Source organism: Ceratotherium simum, chromosome 1 (genome assembly GCF_057802395.1).
Source record: "Ceratotherium simum simum isolate JZ-2026a chromosome 1, ASM5780239v1, whole genome shotgun sequence".
Taxonomy (NCBI): Eukaryota; Metazoa; Chordata; class Mammalia; order Perissodactyla; family Rhinocerotidae; genus Ceratotherium; species Ceratotherium simum.
Genome location: NC_141900.1, coordinates 85,475,568 through 85,494,732, shown reverse-complemented (window position 1 = coordinate 85,494,732; position 19,165 = coordinate 85,475,568). Strand labels below are relative to the sequence as shown.

The window sequence follows — 19,165 nt, the reverse complement described above, 5'->3', positions numbered from 1 at the left end:
CTCACTGTCTGCTCCACTCCCTTCCCTTCTGGAGCTGGTATTATGCCAAGTGGACTCCAGCCAGGTCTTGCTGGCAACAGCCAGAATCTGATGTCCATCAAGCTCAGTAGCAGCCCTAGTAGAGGTGTCGGTTGTAGTGCCTCGGTGAAAAGCAGCACCTAGTACCCCCGGGACTCTGTGCAACGGCTGTTTCCCAAACATCTCTTCTCAGACAAAACTTAAAAAAAACATAAACCCAACTGAGTAAGGTTAGAAACAATACAAAAGAACTCTCTAACAATGCTGAGGGCTAGGATGGGGAGAGGAGGTGCATCCTTCTGCGAGTTGAGCCACCTGTGCAACCTGCCTTCTGCCCACTGGGCGGTCTCTGGGGGGCTGGAATCCAAATCTCCATTTGGTGCTGAGAGCTATACCCATTGCTGTTGGTTGATGAGGCTCGCCTGTCGCCATAGCGAGGAGGTGCAGGATGAATTCTCAGTACCATGGGTCAGCCTGGTGCTGCTGGTTGTAGAGCTGTAGCTTGATCTGATCGCGGATCTGATTCACTAGGATCTGGGACAGGAAGATTCCCACCAGCTGGGAGAGGCAAGAAAAAATAGGGCCCTCAGTAATGAGTGATGCCCTTGTTTTCCCTGACTCAATCTTCCCAGGGCGGTCAGCACCATCCCATCCCCTGCCCCTCAGCAGCGTCAGTACCTGACACCCTAGCTGATGCCCAGGTGCCCTCCCCAAAACAAAAGTCTTTGCAGAAGTGTGGAACCCACAAGTCTTAAAGGGCAAGTTACCTGGGGGATGGCCAGGCCCAGTGCCACACCACCAACTAAGAAGAGGTTGCTGTGTATCCAGTTGACCAATTTGTCAATACAGCCATTGGTGTAGATGACTTTACTAGCTTCCAAGTAGTCAAGGGCCTGCATACCTTGGCCACACATGGTATTGATCACTGCCTGGGGAGAGAGTTGAGAAGCCAAGTAGAACTCCTATTCCAATAACTTTTTCTTTTGGGCCCTAGCTGATAGGCTTCCCACCCTTCCTCAACTCCTAAATTCTTAGAGAATATATGTAGAGGATGCCAGGTTGGAAGTTGCTCAATGCAGGCTGCCCTTCTTCTGAGAGATCTGAGTCCGGTGCTCCTTGCTTTAGAGACCTGCCCCTTCTGAACCCTCATGTGGGCTACAGGAGTGAAAGGTTAACAGAGCCATCAGATTAGGGTGAAGAAAATCATCTGACACCTGTCCTGCAAAATTGATTGGTTAAGCTAGGGAATGGGGATTCCCAACAGTGGCTGCCTTAATGAGAAAACAACTCAAATCACTGCCCAGGAGGAAATGAGGTGGGATGTGTGCTCACCTGGTTGGGGGTAGGCAAGCAACAGGAGTAAGGCACAGAGCAGCGCTCACGGCTGGGGTTGTCTTCTGAACAGTTGAAGTACATGTTCAGGGACCAGTCCTTGTAGGAAATCCCTCCACAGCAGCTGAACTGCAACAAAGCCCATCACAGAGGTTAAGAATCACCCACTCCTCACACTGAGGTGACCAGAGGAATTCTCAGAACAGCCAAAAGTCTACGGCAAGCTTCAACTTGTAAGTTCAGGTTGTGTTTACACACAACCTTGAACCTTGAGCTCAGGTTTCTCAGTGACCTTCACCTGAAGAAGTTTTCTCTTAATTCCTATTACTTTATATATTTTATTATAACTTACCATAGTTGTATATATATTTTGTTTTACACATTCAACTGTGAGCTCCTTGAGGGCAGTTGCTGGTTTTGTAGTCCTGCCTAGCATAAAGCCTGGCAAAAGGAGGTGTTCAAAAATACTGGCTGAAATAATTAAAGAATCAGCGTTGAAAATATTTGTCTTAATATAGAGAAAACACAGGAGGAGATACTTCAATATTGTGGGCCCATAATTAGTCCATGAAAGCAAGTAGGATCCAAGTCAAGTGGCTGTTGCACCCAGGGAAGGGGACCTCAGCACTGGTCTCAAAAGCACTTTTATTTAAAAGTTAACTTTTGATTCATAGCCACATTATTCACAATAGCCAGAAGGTGGAAATGACCCAAGTGTGCATTGAAGGATGAATGGATTAACAAAATGTGGTATATGCCTACAATGGAATATTATTCAGCCTTAAAAAGGAAGGAAATTTTGACACATCCTACAACATGGATGAACCTTGAAGACATGCTAACTGAAATAAGCCAGTCACAAAAGGACAAATATTGTATGATTCCACTTATATGAAGTCCCTAGAGTAGTCAAATTCATGGAGACGGAAAGTAGAATGGTGGTTTCCAGGAGCTAGGAGGAGGGGGAAATGAGGTGTTAGTGTTTAATGGGTACAGAGTTTCAGCTTGGGAAGATGAAAAAGTTCTGGAGATGGATGGTGATGATGGTTGCACAACAATGTGAATGTACTTAGTGCCACAGATCTGTACACTTAAAAATGGTTAAAATGGTAAGTTTTATGTGTATTCTACTACAATTTAAAAAATTTAACTTTTGGATATGTAATATTAAAAAATCTGCCTGGTTACTCATCTCTCTATAAGTAACCACTTAGAATGGTTTTTTACATATCTTTTCAGATTCATTGCAAATATGAATACATATTCTTTCCTCCCTCTTTTTTTGCACAAATGGTAGATTACTATATATACTGTTCTGTGCCCTTAAAAGTACTTTTAAAGCACTCTATGTTTTTTTGCCAACCTCCTTTCCAGAATCCATTACCTGGCAAGTAATGAAGAAGCCCACAGGACTGGAGGGTGAGGCGTCTCTTGGGATGGCTTTAACTTTTGCCCACAGCCTCTCAGACCACTAGCTGACCCCACCATCCCCCTCTTAGCCCATACCTTCTTCTGGCCAAAATCAATGAGGTTCTGCAGGTCCAAGTCATCTCGGTAGTGCACGATGGCATTATTGAAGATCTCACTCACTTTCCCCCGTGCCTGCCAGAGACATGAGTAGGAGATCAGAACACAAGACTAACCTCTAACTGGCTCCTCCCTGTAGAAATAACAGCAGATAGTAGTCATCCTTCTTTATTTAAATCAGCCTTGAAATCACAACCAAGTCCCAGTGATGGAAGATGGCCAGTTCTGAAGCCCAGCATCCTTGGACCTTCAGGTACCAGTGAGCAAGAGAAATGCTGGACCTGCAGTTGCCACTTCTCAGAGCCACATTTCAAGATAATCCTATGTTTATCTACCTCTGAATACTATTACCACAAAATACTTGTTGATTGATGCAAAGCAGAGAAACTTTTTTTTTTTTTTTTTAGTAGAAAAGGGCTTACTGAGCTGAGGCACTGACCTCTAGTGGACGTAAGAGAATTGCATCTAGAATCAAAACAGCTCTCTATCATTTTAGGAATTTACTAAGCCAGAAGGATTAGGACATTCTGAATGAACTCAGTGGCTCTCAATTTCATAGTTTCTACCATGCTTTCTTCCTTCCTGCTCCTCTACTTTTCTGAAAGTTTCTTACCCATAGCCCTATATTCTGCCCCTGGCAATCATTTGCCCTTTAGGAAAGAATTCTGGTTTTTAATTAAAAGGACTGTCACTGAATGGCAGACCACTTCCAGATATGGTAAGCACTGTTTAAAATGTCGTTTACTTTCCCCCTTCCTTCTTTCTGTTTATCTCAATAAACAATTTTTAAAAGTAAAAGGCTCTTCATGTTGTCTGTGGTCCATTTGATAATTGAGGTTTTTTTGTTTTGTTTTTTATTTTCCCCAAAGCCCCAGGAGATAGTTGTATGTCATAGTTGCACATCCTTCTAGTTACTGCCTGTGGGACGCGGCCTCAGCATGGCAGGAGAAGCGGTGCCTCGGTGCGCGCCTGGGATCCGAACCCCGGGCCGCCGGTAGTGGAGCACGTGCACTTAACCGCTAAGCCACGGGGCCGGCCCTGATAATTGAGTTTTACCCAATCATTTGCCATTAAAGTTTGCCGATTATTTTAACTTTGTATTCATAGAATTTACTTCCCATTTGGTATCAGACTGTCAGAGGAAAACACCTTACAATCTCAAAATCCTCTTTAAGTAGGGTGACTTTAAAGGCCATTCATTCATCCCTAAGGAGAACCTTTCAAAGGCTGATGCTTCTCAGGGGAAGGAGCACTGTGGTTAATTAATCAGGCTAAGCACGGGCAGGAACCTTCCCTTCCTCCCTCTGGTTCACACCTTAGGAGGCCCCCTGGCTCCCAAGGCTACCTTATCTGAGAAGATGAAGCCCAGGATCCCAGCAGCCAGCTGCAGCAGGAACACAATGGTGAGGCAGAGCGAGAACTGTGGGGAGCAGGCAGGAAAAGGAGACAGTCTGTTACCATGCTGGGCAGTAGCCCCTCCCAGGGCCAGGGGGAGTATTGGGGAACCACGGGGCACTTCTCCCAGATGCCCCACACACGGTAAAGGCTGCTGCCTCTGCGATACTGTCTTGGGAATGGTCACCTGTGCTGAGTCACTTGGGCTAAGCTCCACAATGAGTGGACAGCATAGGCCTTGGAGGTAGGGTGGGACAGGACACCAAAAGCTTGTAGGAATGCCTTCAGGAGGCTGAGAGGCACATGGAGGAGGGGCCAGAGTCTTTCCCGTGAGGCCCCTGAGCACTCACCGTCTGCAGGAGGCAGATGTTCTCTCGGAGGGATCCAATACAGCCGCAGAAGGTGAGCAGGAACATGAGGATGCCCACCACGATCAGCAGGATGGCAGGGTCCACTGCCAAGGAGGCCAAGGCTGCTTCTGGGGGAGAGGGCTGTCTCTCAGTCTGAGCCTAGTGCCAACGGGGGGTTACCCAGGGATGGGGTGGGGGAGTGCTCCTGCAAAATGTTCTCCTCCGGTGGGGAATCTCCAGTGTGGTTGGGTGAAGGTTATAGGGAGGCAGTACTGCCTTCCCACGAGGAGAACAAAAAGGGCCCAGAAGGGTTTGTGGCATTTAATTTGAGGAACTAACAAAGTAAGAGCCTTTATTCCTGGGCTTAAGAGAGGAGGGACCACTTTCGCTCCAGAAAAGAATTAGAACGGCATTAGGCTGGCCAGCTTTGCAGATTCCGTTTCCTGGAGACTTTGTGCAGTGGACTAGGAATGGAGGTTGAGTTACTCCAAAGCAAAGAAGGGGCTAAAGCCTCCGATTACTCTGCATCCAGAGGCCGACCTTCTTTCCTAGACACTTCCTAGGCCTAAAATGCAGGCATATCTTGGAAGATTTGTGGGAGCTCAGGGAAATCCAGGTGAACTGGTGTGGGTGGCCTGATGCCTTGGAGTAGGCAGCTAAGATTTGGCTAAAAGGCGGCTACCCCTATAGCCCCGTAGTTCATGTGGGAAGGAGTGCTAGAGGGCCAGGGCTGAAGGAGGCAGAGGAGGAAGGGGCATGCAAGAGTCGTGGAGAGACGGATGGGACCTATAGCTCACCTGCGTGCTTCATCAGCCGAGCATAGACTCCCACGGCCACCATCGCCATGGAAATCACCTGTAGAAACAGGGAACGAGCCAGACCCTGAGATTTTGGAAACCAGAGAGCCCTGATGGCCATGAATAACCTTCAAGGAGAGCAGGAGGAGGACGACTTCCCCAGGATCCAGAGATAAGTATCTTCCTCCTCCCCAGTGACACCGTTGATAGTACTTGTCAGAGCTTTACCTCCACGAGAGGCTTTTACCAAGATTAGCTCATTCGATCCTCACAACATAGTTATCTTGTGAGGCAGCTATTATCCCCATTTTACAGATGAGGAAATTAAGGCAATATAAAGTTAATACAGAACAGTGGTTACAAACATGGGCTTCGGAGTGAGTCAAACCTGGGCCCATGCTGGACAAATCTCTTAGCCTCAGTTTCTGTATCTGAAGGTGGGAATTAAAAACAACCACATCTAATAAGATTACTGGAAAAATTAAGTAGAAGAATACATGGAAAGCATTTAACACAATGCCTGACAATAAATATTATCTATCATTACTAACAGTTAACTTGCCCAGGGTCACAAAGAAACTCTGTGAAGTTCTGAATTCTAATCTAGCTACATCAAAGGGGAGGTCTTCAAGCTGAAGCAGTCCTGAGTAGATGCACACTCCCAGGTCTCCCTCTCTCGGAGGTCAATGTGGTGCCAAATGCAGGAATGAAAGTGCATACCAATTTGAAAGAATGCACGTGGGAATGCGTGTGTGCAAAACAGCAGAACTGCCTTGGCAGAGGAACCTCTATCTTTATAAAGCCCGATTCCAGTATGGAGGAATAGAGGAGTTTAGACCTTTCAAACTTCCTGGCTTCTCCCTGAGAGAACAAACCCATCAGAGTCTACCAGGGGTCCCCAAAGGGGCCTTCTCTGCCCCTCCCCGCCCCCGCAGGCCTCCAGGAGTGAAGGGAGGCCCAGCGTGCACAACCCTTGGCCGTCCTTTCTTTGTGCCCAGTCCCCAGGCTGGTGCTAAGCAGCAGTGGGCTGTCACAACAGCAATAGCTGGGGCCAAGCTCTGGCTGGAGGGACTTCTCAGCAGCAGGAACTTGACCAACTCGGTGGAGAAGGAGATGGCTGGCTAGACTCCACTGTCCTGCAAAATAGAGACCAGCTGAAGCCATCTTGGGGCTTTGGTGGGAGAAGGGAATTGCGCCTCTATAGCAGGTAACAGGGTCAGGCTAGTCTCTCAGTAGAAAGACCTTTTTTCCTTGGGGGCTTCCTTTATTAAGGTCCTCTGCCATCTGGTGCATTCAGCAGTAAATGGGACAGCCTTATCTAAAACCATGTCTTTCAGGACCCTTCTCTGCCTGTATACACAGGTCCCCCTCCTTGCCCTCCAATCATCTGACACTGCCTCTGACTCAGGGCCAGATGTGTTATCTGCCAGCCTTCACACTCTTTGTCCAGGAGAGAGGGAGCTGCTTGCAGAGCTGTGTGTGGGGCTGGAGGTGCCAGCTGGCTTCTTGTCCCACAGCACAACCAGGCTCAGGGAGCAAGGGGGATTGGGTGGGAGGCAAGGAAACCACACGACACAGATCCCAGTCATCCTCAAGGCGCAGAGGAACAGCCCTTTGCCAGAGTGACTGAGCATCTCTGCTTGCCCTTTAAACTCATCACAGCCAATTACATTCTGAATATCACTTTACTGAATCATTTAAAAATATGTATCTGCTCTTTATTTCTGTTGCTCCCAGGCTTGGCACTGTTTTTTCACATGTTATATTTTCACTAGGGTGTATAACTTTCCACAAAGATGGTCTCTGATTAAATCCTAACACAGCTAAAACAAGAAAGGGAAAGTAGAGAGATGCCACGTATCACAGAGTAACTTAATTCCATGTGTGGGCCTGTAATTACAGCAGTCGCGCCGTCTCTATTTGTGGTAGGTAGAATAGTGTCCCCCGCAAAGATATCCTCTCCTAATTCCCAGAACCTGTGAATATGTTACCTTACATGTCCAGAGGGGCTTTGCAAATGTGATTAAATTAAGGATCTTGAGATGGGGAGATTATCCCAGTGGACCCAATAGAATCAAAAGGGACCTTATAGGAGGGAGGCAAGAGGATCAGAGTCACAGAAGACAACGACAATGGAGGCAGAGGTTGGATTGATGTGGTGCTATGATCCAAGGAATGCAGGCAGCCTCTAAAAGGTGGAAAAGGCAAGGAAATAGATTCTCCCTTAGAGCCTCCGGAAGGAATCATCCCTGCCGACACCTTCGTTTTTAGCCTAGTGAGACCCATTTTGGACTTCTAACCTCCAGAATTGTAAGAAAATTAATTTGTGTTCTATTAAGCCATTACGTTTGTGGTAATTTGTTACAGCAGCAACAGGAAACCAATACACTACCCAAATCTAATGCACCAGCTGCTATGTACAAAGTACTCTGAGGACTGCAAAGATGAGTAAGATGTGGCCCTGCCCTTAAGGAAATCTGTGCGTTATATGGAGAGAGGCAAGAGCATCTATAACCTAAAGCAGCACATCTCAACTTGGCTGCCTTTAGAATGAAGGGAGGAGAACCTAAAAACTCCTGATGCCTAGGCTGCACCCCAAACCGAGTATATCAGAATCTCTGGCACTGGAACCCAGGCAACAGTATTTCTGAATGTGTTCCAGGTGATTCCACTGTGCAGCCAAGTTTGAGAACCACAAGCCTAAAGCATACTCAGCCAGGGATCTAGAGCAGCAGGTACAGGCTACATTAAAATCAAGATTAAGACTTTATATTATCATTAATATTTAATATGATCATTAATGATACTGCTTACCTGGAGCTCACTAGCTAACTCTAAAATTCTGCATTTCTGTCTCTTTCTCCTGGAGTCACAGCTTGCCCTTTCACACTTCTATTCCTGCCCACATCTCGCACCTTGACTTCTTCAAAGCTACTGCCATTCCAAAGTTAGTGCTGCTGCTGTTAATAGCATAGCATTTCAGAGCTGAATAGAACCTTAGAAATGAGCTCGGATACTCACCTCTTTTTATAGATGAGGCTGAAAGAACAAAGTGACACTTGACCAAGTGCACATGGGCACAGTGGCAACATCTGGACTAAACTCCATTTCCAGTTTCAGTCTGCTACTCTTTCCACTATATCAGTCTTTGCCACAGAATCCTTGTAACACCCCACAATATCACCAATGACCTCCTTTCATGATGAGGATGGAGATAAAGACACTTCTCTTCTTAGAATGGCTTTTCATATTCTGGCTAGAATGAAGCCTCGCTGGAAACTTTTAAAAGCTAGACAGTTTTAAAAATAGCTGAGTCCAGGAAAAGGCATGTTCCTGAAGAGTTGTTGACCAAATTATATAAAATAGTTTGCACGGACCTGTACCTTTATCCTTATGTAAGGTGAGTAATCATCTTATAATGAAAATCGCCATCCCCTGGGCTCCTTGGAAAAATGGCTGATTCAAGGACTGGGGCAGGAAATACACAAGATAAGCCTGGAGCATATTGTAGTGCCAGAAAGTAAGGAAATGCTCAAAACCAAACAAAAAGCAAAAACAACCCCACGTTGATGTGGGTATGCCAAAGGGACATCAAAATAAAGAAGTATGGAATGATTACCCCAAATATAAAATAAATGGCCATGAGTCCATACGGATATAAGTGACTTAATAAATAAATAAATGGGGGAGAAAAGACAAATCCCCTACGCAGAAGAATTTCAAATCATTTATGTGGATACTGCACTCTCAAGGAGGTGAAGCATAACTCCCCACTCCTAAGGGTGGGCTGCACATAGTGACCTCCTTCCAAAGAGTACAGTATGGAAGAGTGGGGAAAAGACTAACCTTACAGTGGAGAAACCTAACAAACACTACCTCAGCCAGGTGATTAAGGTCAACATCAACAGAGATAAATCTTTGGTATATGATATGATGTGATGAAAATGGTAGTTCACCTCTGTGGTCTTCCTCCCAAAACCTATAACCCCAGTGTAACCATGAGGAAAACATCAGGCAAGTTCCCATAGAGGGCCATCCTACAAAATATCTGACCAGTACTCCTCAAAACTGTTGAAGTCATCAAAACCAAGGAAATTCTGAGAAACTGTCACAGCCAACAAAAGCCTAAGGAGACCTGACAACTAAATGAAATTTGGTATTTTTTTTTTCTACTTTTTTTTTTTGTAAGGAGATCAGCCCTGTGCTAACATCTACCAATCCTCCTCTTTTTTTTTTGCTGAGGAAGACTGGCCCTGGGCTAACATCCATGCCCATCTTCCTCCACTTTATATGGGATGCCGCCACAGCATGGCTTGCCAAGCAGTGCGTTGATGCACGCCCGGGATCCGAACCGGCAAACTCCGGTCCGCCGCAGCAGAGCGCGCTCACTTAACCACCTGCGCCACTGGGCCGGCCCCTGAAATTTGGTATTTTGGATGGCATCCTGGAACAGAAAAAGGGCAATATGTAAAAACTAAGGAAATCTGAATAAAGTATGGACCTTAATGATAATGCCATTAATTGTAATAAATGTATCATACTCACGTAGGATGTTAATAATAAGAGAAACTGGGTGTGCAGTACATGAGCACTCTCTCTACCATCTTCTCAATTTTTCAGCAAAACTAAAACTGTTTTTAAAAATGAGATCTATTTAAAAAATAGCCACCCTTGGGGGCCGGCCTGGTGGCGCAGCGGTTAAGTGCGTACGCTCTGCTTCGGAGGCCCAGGGTTTGCAGGTTCGGGTCCCAGGCACGCACCAACGCACCGCTTGTCAAGCCATGCTGTGGTGGCATCCCATATAAAGTAGAGGAAGATGGGCACAGATATTAGCCCAGAGCCAATGTTCCTCAGCAAAAAGAGGAGGACTGGCATTGGATGTTAGCTCAAGGCTAATCTTCCTCACACACACACACAAAAAATAGCCACCTTCAATTTGTTAGTTTTGTAAATCCACATTTTTTAATATCAGATTTTCTTAAACTGGGATTCACTTGCATGCAATTTTACAAACTTTAATCAGGGTAATTTCTCCTTACACCAAAGCGTAAGGCAGTGATATTAAAACCATACAGATAACAGAGCACTGGGAAGTCACAGTGCTCTGTTGGTATACACTATACAATTTTGATATATTAAATTCTTTTTTTAAACTTTAATATGCTATTACTGCTGTCTAACTTATAGACAGACCATATTTAACTTTCCCCAATTATCTCAATAATGTCCTTTATAACTGTTTTCTTTTTTCTGTTCCAGGATCCAATCAAGGATCATGCAGGGCCGGCCCCACGGCTTAGTGGTTAAGTGCACGTGCTCCGCTACTGGTGCACCGGGTTTGGATCCCGGGCGTTCACCAACGCACTGCTTCTCCGGCCATGCTGAGGCTGCGTCCCACATACAGCAACTAGAAGGATGTGCAGCTATGACATACAACTATCTACTGGGGCTTTGGGGGGAAAAAAGGAGGAGGATTGGCAATAGATGTTAGCTCAGAGCCGGTCTTCCTCAGCAAAAAGAGGAGGATTAGCATGGATGTTAGCTCAGGGCTGATCTCCCTCACTAAAAAAAAAAAAAAAAAAGGATCATGCATTTAGTGATCAAGTCTCCTTTAGCCTGGAACAGTTTTGCAGCTTTTTTTCTTTTCTTTGTTTTTGGTCTTTCAAGACACTGACTTTTAAAAAATTGTGCTAAAATACATATACCACGAAATTAACCATTTTAAAATGTACAGTTCAGTGGCCTTAAGTACACTCACCTTGCTGTGCAACCATCACCAATATCAGATTCCAGGACTTTTTCATCACCCCAAATAGAAACCTTGTCCCCATTAAACAGTCACTCCCCATTCCTCCACTCCTCCAACCCTTGGCAATGACAAATCTGCTTTCTGTCTCTATGGTTTTGCCTATTCTGCACATTTCCTATAAATGGACTCATACAATATGTGGCTCTTTGTGTCTGGTTTCTTTCACTCAGCATAATGTTTTCAAGGTTCATCCACGTTGTAGCATGTATCAGTACTTCATTACTTTTTATGGCCTAATAATATTCCATTGTATGGATTTAACACAATTTGTTTATCCATTCATCCATTGATGGATATTTGGATTGTTTCCACCTTTTGGCTATTGTGAATAGTGTTGCTATGCATATCTATGTACAAGTTTTTGTTTGAATACCTGTTTTCAATTCTCTTGGGTATATACCCAGGAGTAGAATTGCCAGGTCATATGGTAATTCTATGTATAATTTTCTGAGGAGCTACCAAACTGTTTTTCCACAGCGGCTGAACCATTCTACATTTCCACCAGTGATGTATGAGGGTTCCAATTTCTCCACATCCTTGCCAACACTTGTTCTGACATTTTTTTTGACACTGACATTTTTAATAAGTCCAGGCCAATTGTTTTGCAGAATGTCCCTCCATTTGGATTTATCTGATTGTTTCCTCACAATTAGATTCAGATGACACATTTTTCACAGGAATATTATACAGATGATGTTGTGTCCTTCTCAGTGTGTCATGTGAGGAAGCACAACATATTAATTTCTATCATAGAAATAAGGAACAATTTACTACAGATGATATGGCTGTTAGACATATGTCTCTGCATCTCATAAAACAATAATACAGGCACTACCCAAAATAGTTTCCTAGTTTTCCATAACATTTGGTTGCTACTTGTCCTCTTCTCTTTGCCTTCCGCTAGCACTTGCTGGCAGATAAGCAGCCACAGGTATTAATGTTCACAGGAGAAAAGAGAGAATGGAAAAAATTCTCTCCATTATCTTGACTTTTTTTTCCCTGAAAATTGGGAAAAGAAAGCCATGATTTGATGTTTGTAAGAAAAACTCTTATTCTAGCCCCTAGGACACTGCTTCAGGGCCATCAGCACTAAGAGAGGAAAGGTTATAGGGCCCCAAGTTGAGGCCCTGAACTAGAGTTCTTCTCCTGGCTCTAAGGCCCAAATGCCAATAACTATAGGCAAATTAGCTCTTGGAGTCCATTTCCACTGAATTGCTCCTCAAGACCGAGGTGGTCTGACAAGCCCTGAAGAGTGGGCCTAGGGAAGGCCCTCAGAGACAACAGTGGGGTCTCTGTTCCTATGATATATATGAAAGTTCTCTGTAAACTATAAAATATAGAGACATCATTAATTATCATCTCCCTCTGGCTAACAGTAGGAATGTGAGCAAAGGGGGTTCAAGGCTGAAGCAAGTCAGGCTCAAGGTTGGCCTTTACCTAGATTCAACTCCCATCTTCTTGCCACTTGTCAGGAGGAGCACTCATCCTAGCTCTCCAAGTCTATCCCCAACAGGTGACCTCTAGGAGCTATTTCTAACACAATAATAGTAATAGCTACCTTTTGTTGACGGCTAAGGGCCAGGCACTGGGCTAAACCATTTATACACACTATTTCATTGAATTCTGACCACAACCCAAGAGGGTGTTAGTATCTCCATTTCACAGAACTGATGTTGGGAGAATTCAGGTAACTTTCCCCAGTTCACTCAGTTAGTGAGCAGCTGAAGTGGGACTGGAACCTAGGTCCATATGTCTCTAGAGCTGTATGACCTTAGCCACACTGCTGCCTTCCTCTCTCTGCCTCACAGCAACCCCAGGACACGTGCATTCACCTCAGGGCATCACATGAGGTGGGAAGAAGAAGTTGCCTGCAGTTGTCTAAGAGGAGCAGCTGGTACTCTCCAAACTGGGTGGGGCTCAGGCAGGGGCAGTAAGAGAGCACCAGGAGGTGAGGGTACCAGCAGGGCCCAGAGGGAAGTCCCCGGAACAGCACCCTGAAAGGGGAAAACACAGTATCACCACACAGGGCCTGCCAACCTGAGCAGCCTCCAAGAGAAAGGCCTGGCCTTGTCTGTCTTCCACATTCTAAAGTCCAGTCTGCACAAAGTGGGTGCATCTGTCTCAGAATCCACTCCTCTTCTTTTGAAGGTGGTGGTGGGGGACAGCTGAGAGTACAGTGATTCTCTGTGTGGGAATCAAGCCCTTTCCCCACAGGAATCAAAACCCAGAGGGAAGTTGGGAGGGAGGGATCTCCACCTCCGACTTCTCAGTCTTATCTATCCTTATTTCTGGATGAAGTCAAAGAAATCACAGCCTGCTAGACCTAAAGCAGGGCCCTCTCTCTCACACTGCCCAGGATCTGTACCCATGGGTCCTTCTATAGTCATCCTGGCACTGCTGTTCCTGGATTTCTGAGGTGGCAACTATCTGTGTGGAACTGGCTCTTGGCTTTCTCCCTCTGGATTGGAGGGTACTGTTCTGCTGGAGTGGAGGAGTCCACAGAGCTCATTCCTCTCCAGTGTCTGGGGCCAACCCTTCAGCTTCTTCCTTAGGCTATGGCTGGCTTTGGTTTTCCATGGTTATAAGTGAGGAAGGGAAGTCCACAAGGGCTCACAGTGGTATAAACACTCAAACTCATGGCCCTGGAGTTACCAGCCTGATACTTAGCCTGCCATCAAGACTCTGAGAGGTGCTACATGTTTTCTTTTATTCTTTTTAAAGGCTGTTTGAAGTTTACAATTTTCTACTCGATAAAAGGCAAACAGAGCTATTAGGGGAGTGAAGAAGACATGTATGTGACTTGATAGCAAAGGGTGTGGTTCTTGTCTTCATTTTTGGAGTTTTGTTTTCTTTCTTGTTTTTATAAAAAGAATGTGACTGCTTCACTTATTGAGGACTGTCTAGTCTAAGGAGAAGAAGGGGAAATGGAGGACAAGATGGGCTCTGCCTCCTAGTGTATTTAGAAGTGTGTGTGTGTGTGTGTGTGTGTGTGTGTGTGTGTGTGTGGCGGGAAGGCGGGAAGGGTCCCTGCCACTTAAGAGGGGTTTTTGCCAGGCTTGATGCCTAGTCACATCTTCATGGCTTCTGAGCCAGGTTACAACAGATGGTGCTGCAGGTGGTCTGGGGTGATTCTGAGTGCCCTGGAGATTCCAATACAACGGTCCTAGATGGGAGAATGAAGTTCTTAAAGAAGTTGCCCCCCAGAGGCCTGGATCAGCCCAGGGAAGACTTGGATGGGCATCTGCGTGTGCTGTAGTGGAAGTGAAAAAATACGGATGCTTTAGATAGTAATTATGCACGGCCCTGAGGGAGATGCTGGAGTGGGTGGCAGCCATTTTTCTGATGTGGCTTGAGGGAGGGGTGCCCGGCCACAGGACCCACTGCAGAGGAGAACACAGTTGGATACCCACCCCCCCAAGAATGCTTGAGGACTTAAAGCTGTGCTGCATCTTGACAGACTAGAGTCCATGAGAGAGGGAGGAAAGGCATCACGTCTCCAGCCTGTAGGGTCTGCTCTCTCATTTGCCATTTAATAAACAGTCAATAAGTACCCACTCTCCGCCAAACACGGCTGGGCACTGAGAATCCAGAAGTGAATAAGGCAGTCTCTACCCTCAGAAGCCTGAAGTTTAGAGGGGGAGACATAAATAGACACACCACTGCAGCACAGGTAAGAGGTGTGACAATCAAAGTATGTACAAGGTGCCATGGGAGCCCTGAGGCACAGCCCCACCAAGGAAGCCTGGGTGAGACACAGGGACTGGAGGTCTGAGCTTCTGGGCTCTGCCTGACTCAAAAGCCACCCCATCTGCTGCCCTGTGTGGGAAAAGGACCAGCAAGGAATGAGGTGGCTGCTGCAGGCAGCACTGATAATGTTCCTGTCAACGTATGCCCAAGGCTTATAAAGCATGTACCATCCCACTATCTTCCTTCTGCAGAGAGCTGTCCAATACAGGGAGGTGAGGAAAGTCAGCTATTTCTTAACTGAAAGAATGAAATGCAACTTTTGGGATCTTGGGACAACTACTCCAGGCCATGGTATCCCAATGATCGGTAACCCAGCAGCATGATTCTGGGGAGAAAATCAGAACTCCCACACAAAAGGGGAAATGAGATTTTAAACATGAACAGGAAGAATTGGTCCTCATCCCAAAGGAGCCAGTAGCCTTCTGAGTCAGACTCCAAATGCCCCAGGGGTCAAGGCACCTAGAGCAGCAGCAGAGATAGCCACTGACACCACCGCTACCACCGCCACCACCGAGTGTGAGCCCAGACGATGCTGGCTACTTTCCCAATGTGTTCCAGGCCGACACAAACACAACCCGTACACAGCTCCCCAGCAGCTGGCCAGAAGTGCAGCACTCTGCCTGGAAAAGGAGTGGACTGACAGTCCCAACCATGGCTGCCTCCTGGGCAGAAGAGGAGAATTTGATTAGGATGGTAGAAGCCTGCAAAAAAGAAAACACAGTACCCAGTCCCTGAAGCGGGGGATGGGAAGAAAGACGACCCCTGATCTGCGGAAGCAGCCCTTCATCTCCAGCTGCACTTGTGTGGAATGTAACTCTGTGGCTCTGGGCCTGGGGAAGAAGGGACACTCAGGAACACCCCAAAAGTACTGTCCCCTGGGAAGGTCAATGTCCCAGGGACACCAGGACATAGAGAGATGCATCCTTAGATCCAGCCCCAGGTCTTGAAGAAAGAAAACAGTCCCCAAAGTGATGCATTCATCTTTAAACAGTTCACAGAGGCAGAAAATTTTCTCCTTTACAGAAGAAAGATTAAGGTCAGAGAGACAAATATATTGGCTTAGGGTCACACAGTAAGTTGGCGCCAGAAAGAAACTGGGCCTTTTGTCCTTCACTGTGCTATTTCTAGAGACTGACTTTTTATTAGTCTAAAGTAGGGCCAAGAAGGGACTCTTCTCTAATTTGAGGTGGTGCCAGCTGGTTAGCCAGGTCCTCTGACCTTGAATGAGGCATTTTTACCAAAGTAAATGGGTCTATGGAGCCAAACTCTCTCCCTGGCTGCAACCTCCCAAAGTCATTTGTCTGGTGAAAGGAGGGTGGGGTGGAGTGAGGAAGTCCAAGAAACCGACCATGAACACAAGAGTAACAGATGCACCCAGCTGTTGTTGCTGGGGAGCATAGATAAGGTTGAGGTGCCAAAGGCTCCAAAGGAGATGCAGAGTCTTGGCTGATAGAGGAAGTCAAAATGAGGCCCTGAGGTCCCTCGGATGCTAGTGCTGGCTCTGAGGATGGCATGTCATCCTCCAGGCCTGGCGCACTCAGTGAGCACGCAGGAGGGTTCACTGGGACTTGCCCTTAGGTGGGGAGTTCCCCTTAGGACATCCCCCAGCCCTGGCAGAATGGTGGTGAGATTTTCTTCTGCCCTTCCCTAACCTCCAGTTAAAGCAGAACCGAGATCATGGGAACTTGGGTTGACTGGTTAACTACTAATACTGCTAACACCCTAGCTACAGTAGCAGCCATCTCAGCCAAGGACTTCCCCTAGAGGCACTGTGGTTCAATAGAAAAATCACCAGATCAAGCCTACTAACCAGCTGTTGGATCTTAGAACATTTAACATCTCTGTGCTTTAGCTTTCTCATATATAAAATGAGAGTGTTGGACAAGATGTCTTCCAAAATTTTTTTTACATTTCTAAAACTGAGAATTTGTTAGGAGCCCAAACTTCATTTTTCTCAGTACAACGGCTGAGAGTGAGCTGTCGTCACCATCCTCTGGGATTTCTCTCATTTGTCCCAATAGGCTGGCACTTATGTACTTTGTGTCTGGTCTTCATACCATGGCCCCTGTGAAACCTTTCCAACAACTGGCTTAGATGCCTGGTCTGCTCTCTCTCCTAGGAAACATATTTTAGACTCATGATTCCTCTCTCCCGCAAGTCTGAACTTTAGGTCTCAGGCAGAGGTAGGCAAGGATAATGAGCTCCTAGAGGAGTAGCCCTGGTGTGGTTGGAGCTGGAAGAGAAATGGTGGGGTGGGGGAAGGACCTCCCTATGTTCTCAAACCCAGAAAGGCCCAGGACTCTCTAGACACAAAATAAGATTGAGCTAGCATATCATGATCCGGTATTTCTGCCATCCCTGATCATAAGGGGTTTCATTTTATGGAGGAGGAAACTACCGCCTACAGAGGTGAACACATTGCCCAGGTTAGTCAAGTCGACAATTAGCAGCAGAATGGAGATGACAACCCACATAGCCCCAGTTCAATCTTTTTTCTACTTCTCTACCCCCAAGCAGAAGATTCTGAAAAGACCCCTGGCTTTCCAGACCAACATAGGGTCCTATTTAAAGAAGCTGCAGACTGCCAGGCTCCAGGAGATGGAGTCTGGTCCTGAGAAAGGTGGGGCAAAGTTGGGGACAGTGCTGGGAAAGACATCCACACCTGGGGGCCATTCCTGTCCCTTTCTCAGCCTTTGGGGGGAAGGGGCACCAGAGGTTGCAAAAGGAAGAAAGGAAGCCCTTTAACCCATCCTCTCTGAGGTACGGGGGAGGGAAGGTATGGGTTTTCCCCCTTCCTCTTTTTTCTTTGCCAGCAGGGCCTCACAGCCCCCAGGCCTGAAAGTCCCCCAATCACGAATGTACCAGTGGGGTCTGCTTTGGGTCAACAGGAAAACCCGCTCCTCCCGCTCAAACCCACCTTTTTGTCCTGACACAGACCCTCATCTGATACCCAGAGAATACCCATAAGTCTTTACTGAATCCCTTGCATACCCTCCCCCCATGCCCTCACCAGACACGGCCCCACTGTGGTGTCCCTCCCCAGGATAAATTACCCCAAAGTGCCGTCAGCACAGAAAACTAGGCAGTGCTGCTCACCACTCTCGCCTTGAACCCAGCATCCCGCGACGCCCCCTCCTTAGCTGCGGGCAGCCCACTCTACCCTCGGGGGGTGCCCTGCAGCCCAGGTGCCCCCACGGTCCACAAGACTCACCCAGAAGAGCATGTTGAAGAAGAAGAGCAGGTATTTCACCAGCGGGCTGACGAAGGAGAACTCCTCCCCGTAGGCGGCCGGCGCCGGGGGTCTCCGGGCCATGGTCCCGCCGCCACCGCCCCTGGGGGCCTATCTCCCCGCGGCTGCCGGCCCACCTGCGCGCTCCGCGCCCGGGGGCATGAGCCGCGCCACCGCCGTAGCCCGAGCAGCGGGCGAGCTGCGCCGCAGCGGGAGGCGCCCCAGCCGCGCGTCCGGGAGAAGCGCGGGCAGGGAAACGGCGCCGCCACCGGAGCCGCCGGGAGTCGCCGTAGCCGCCGCGGGCAGCTTGAGCGCGGAGACTCCGCGGCGGCCAGAGGACCAGCCCGGCCCGCCCGGTTCCCAGGAAACCGAGCCCGCCCCCGGCCGCCCATTGGCGCGGCTGCCGAAGCCTGACTTCTCATTGGCCGGTCACTGATGTCACTAAGTGTCCAGCCATCCCTCTCCTGCGAGAGGCGGGGGAGACACCTGTTCCGTGAGGGACAACTTGTTTAAGGGTCAGCGGTTCTGCCGCCTCCCCCGAGAAGGAAAGCATCCAGGCTGCAGCTGCTCAAGGGAAAAAGGATGAGAAGGAATGCACACTGCATCACACAGCCACGTCCTCTACCCAGTTGCTGTGTACATATGCAAACACACGTCAAAATCAACAAGTACGTACGCCGTGTGTTGAGCAATGCACCGAAAGCTGTGGGAATACAAGAGAATAGAGATAATTCCCAGAGGGATGACAATAAAATCAAGGAGACAAAACTAACCTACACATAATAATTAGAGAATATTTAAGAGTAGCTGCAATCCTGTTTAGTAACTATATATTTTAAATGCTTATTTCAAAACCTCTCTAACCCAATAGTGGAAATTTGAAAATATGACCAACAATCCTGCCATCCTAATTCATTACTGTTTCAATCTCCACTCCCTATTTCCTTAGAGTCTTTGTCTA

At 47.2% G+C, this 19,165-nt stretch overlaps 1 protein-coding gene across 2 annotated transcripts; it reads right to left on the bottom strand.

The window, feature by feature from the left end:
• Window positions 1-244: 244 nt before the first annotated feature.
• Window positions 245-18,475, bottom strand: TSPAN33 (tetraspanin 33). Of its 2 annotated transcripts, none has more exons than XM_014784972.2 (8): window positions 18,187-18,475; window positions 5,420-5,477; window positions 4,623-4,747; window positions 4,223-4,297; window positions 2,857-2,952; window positions 1,351-1,479; window positions 786-947; window positions 245-576 (listed from the first exon to the last, which is right to left on the bottom strand). In XM_014784972.2, the coding sequence occupies exons 1-8, from the start codon at window positions 18,286-18,288 to the stop codon at window positions 475-477; spliced, it is 849 nt and encodes a 282-aa protein (XP_014640458.1). In that variant the 5' UTR covers window positions 18,289-18,475; the 3' UTR covers window positions 245-474. The 2 variants fall into 2 exon arrangements, with proteins under 2 accessions (XP_014640458.1, XP_004418756.1); XM_004418699.3 differs by having other exon boundaries at window positions 4,623-4,750; window positions 18,187-18,474.
• Window positions 18,476-19,165: the final 690 nt, after the last annotated feature.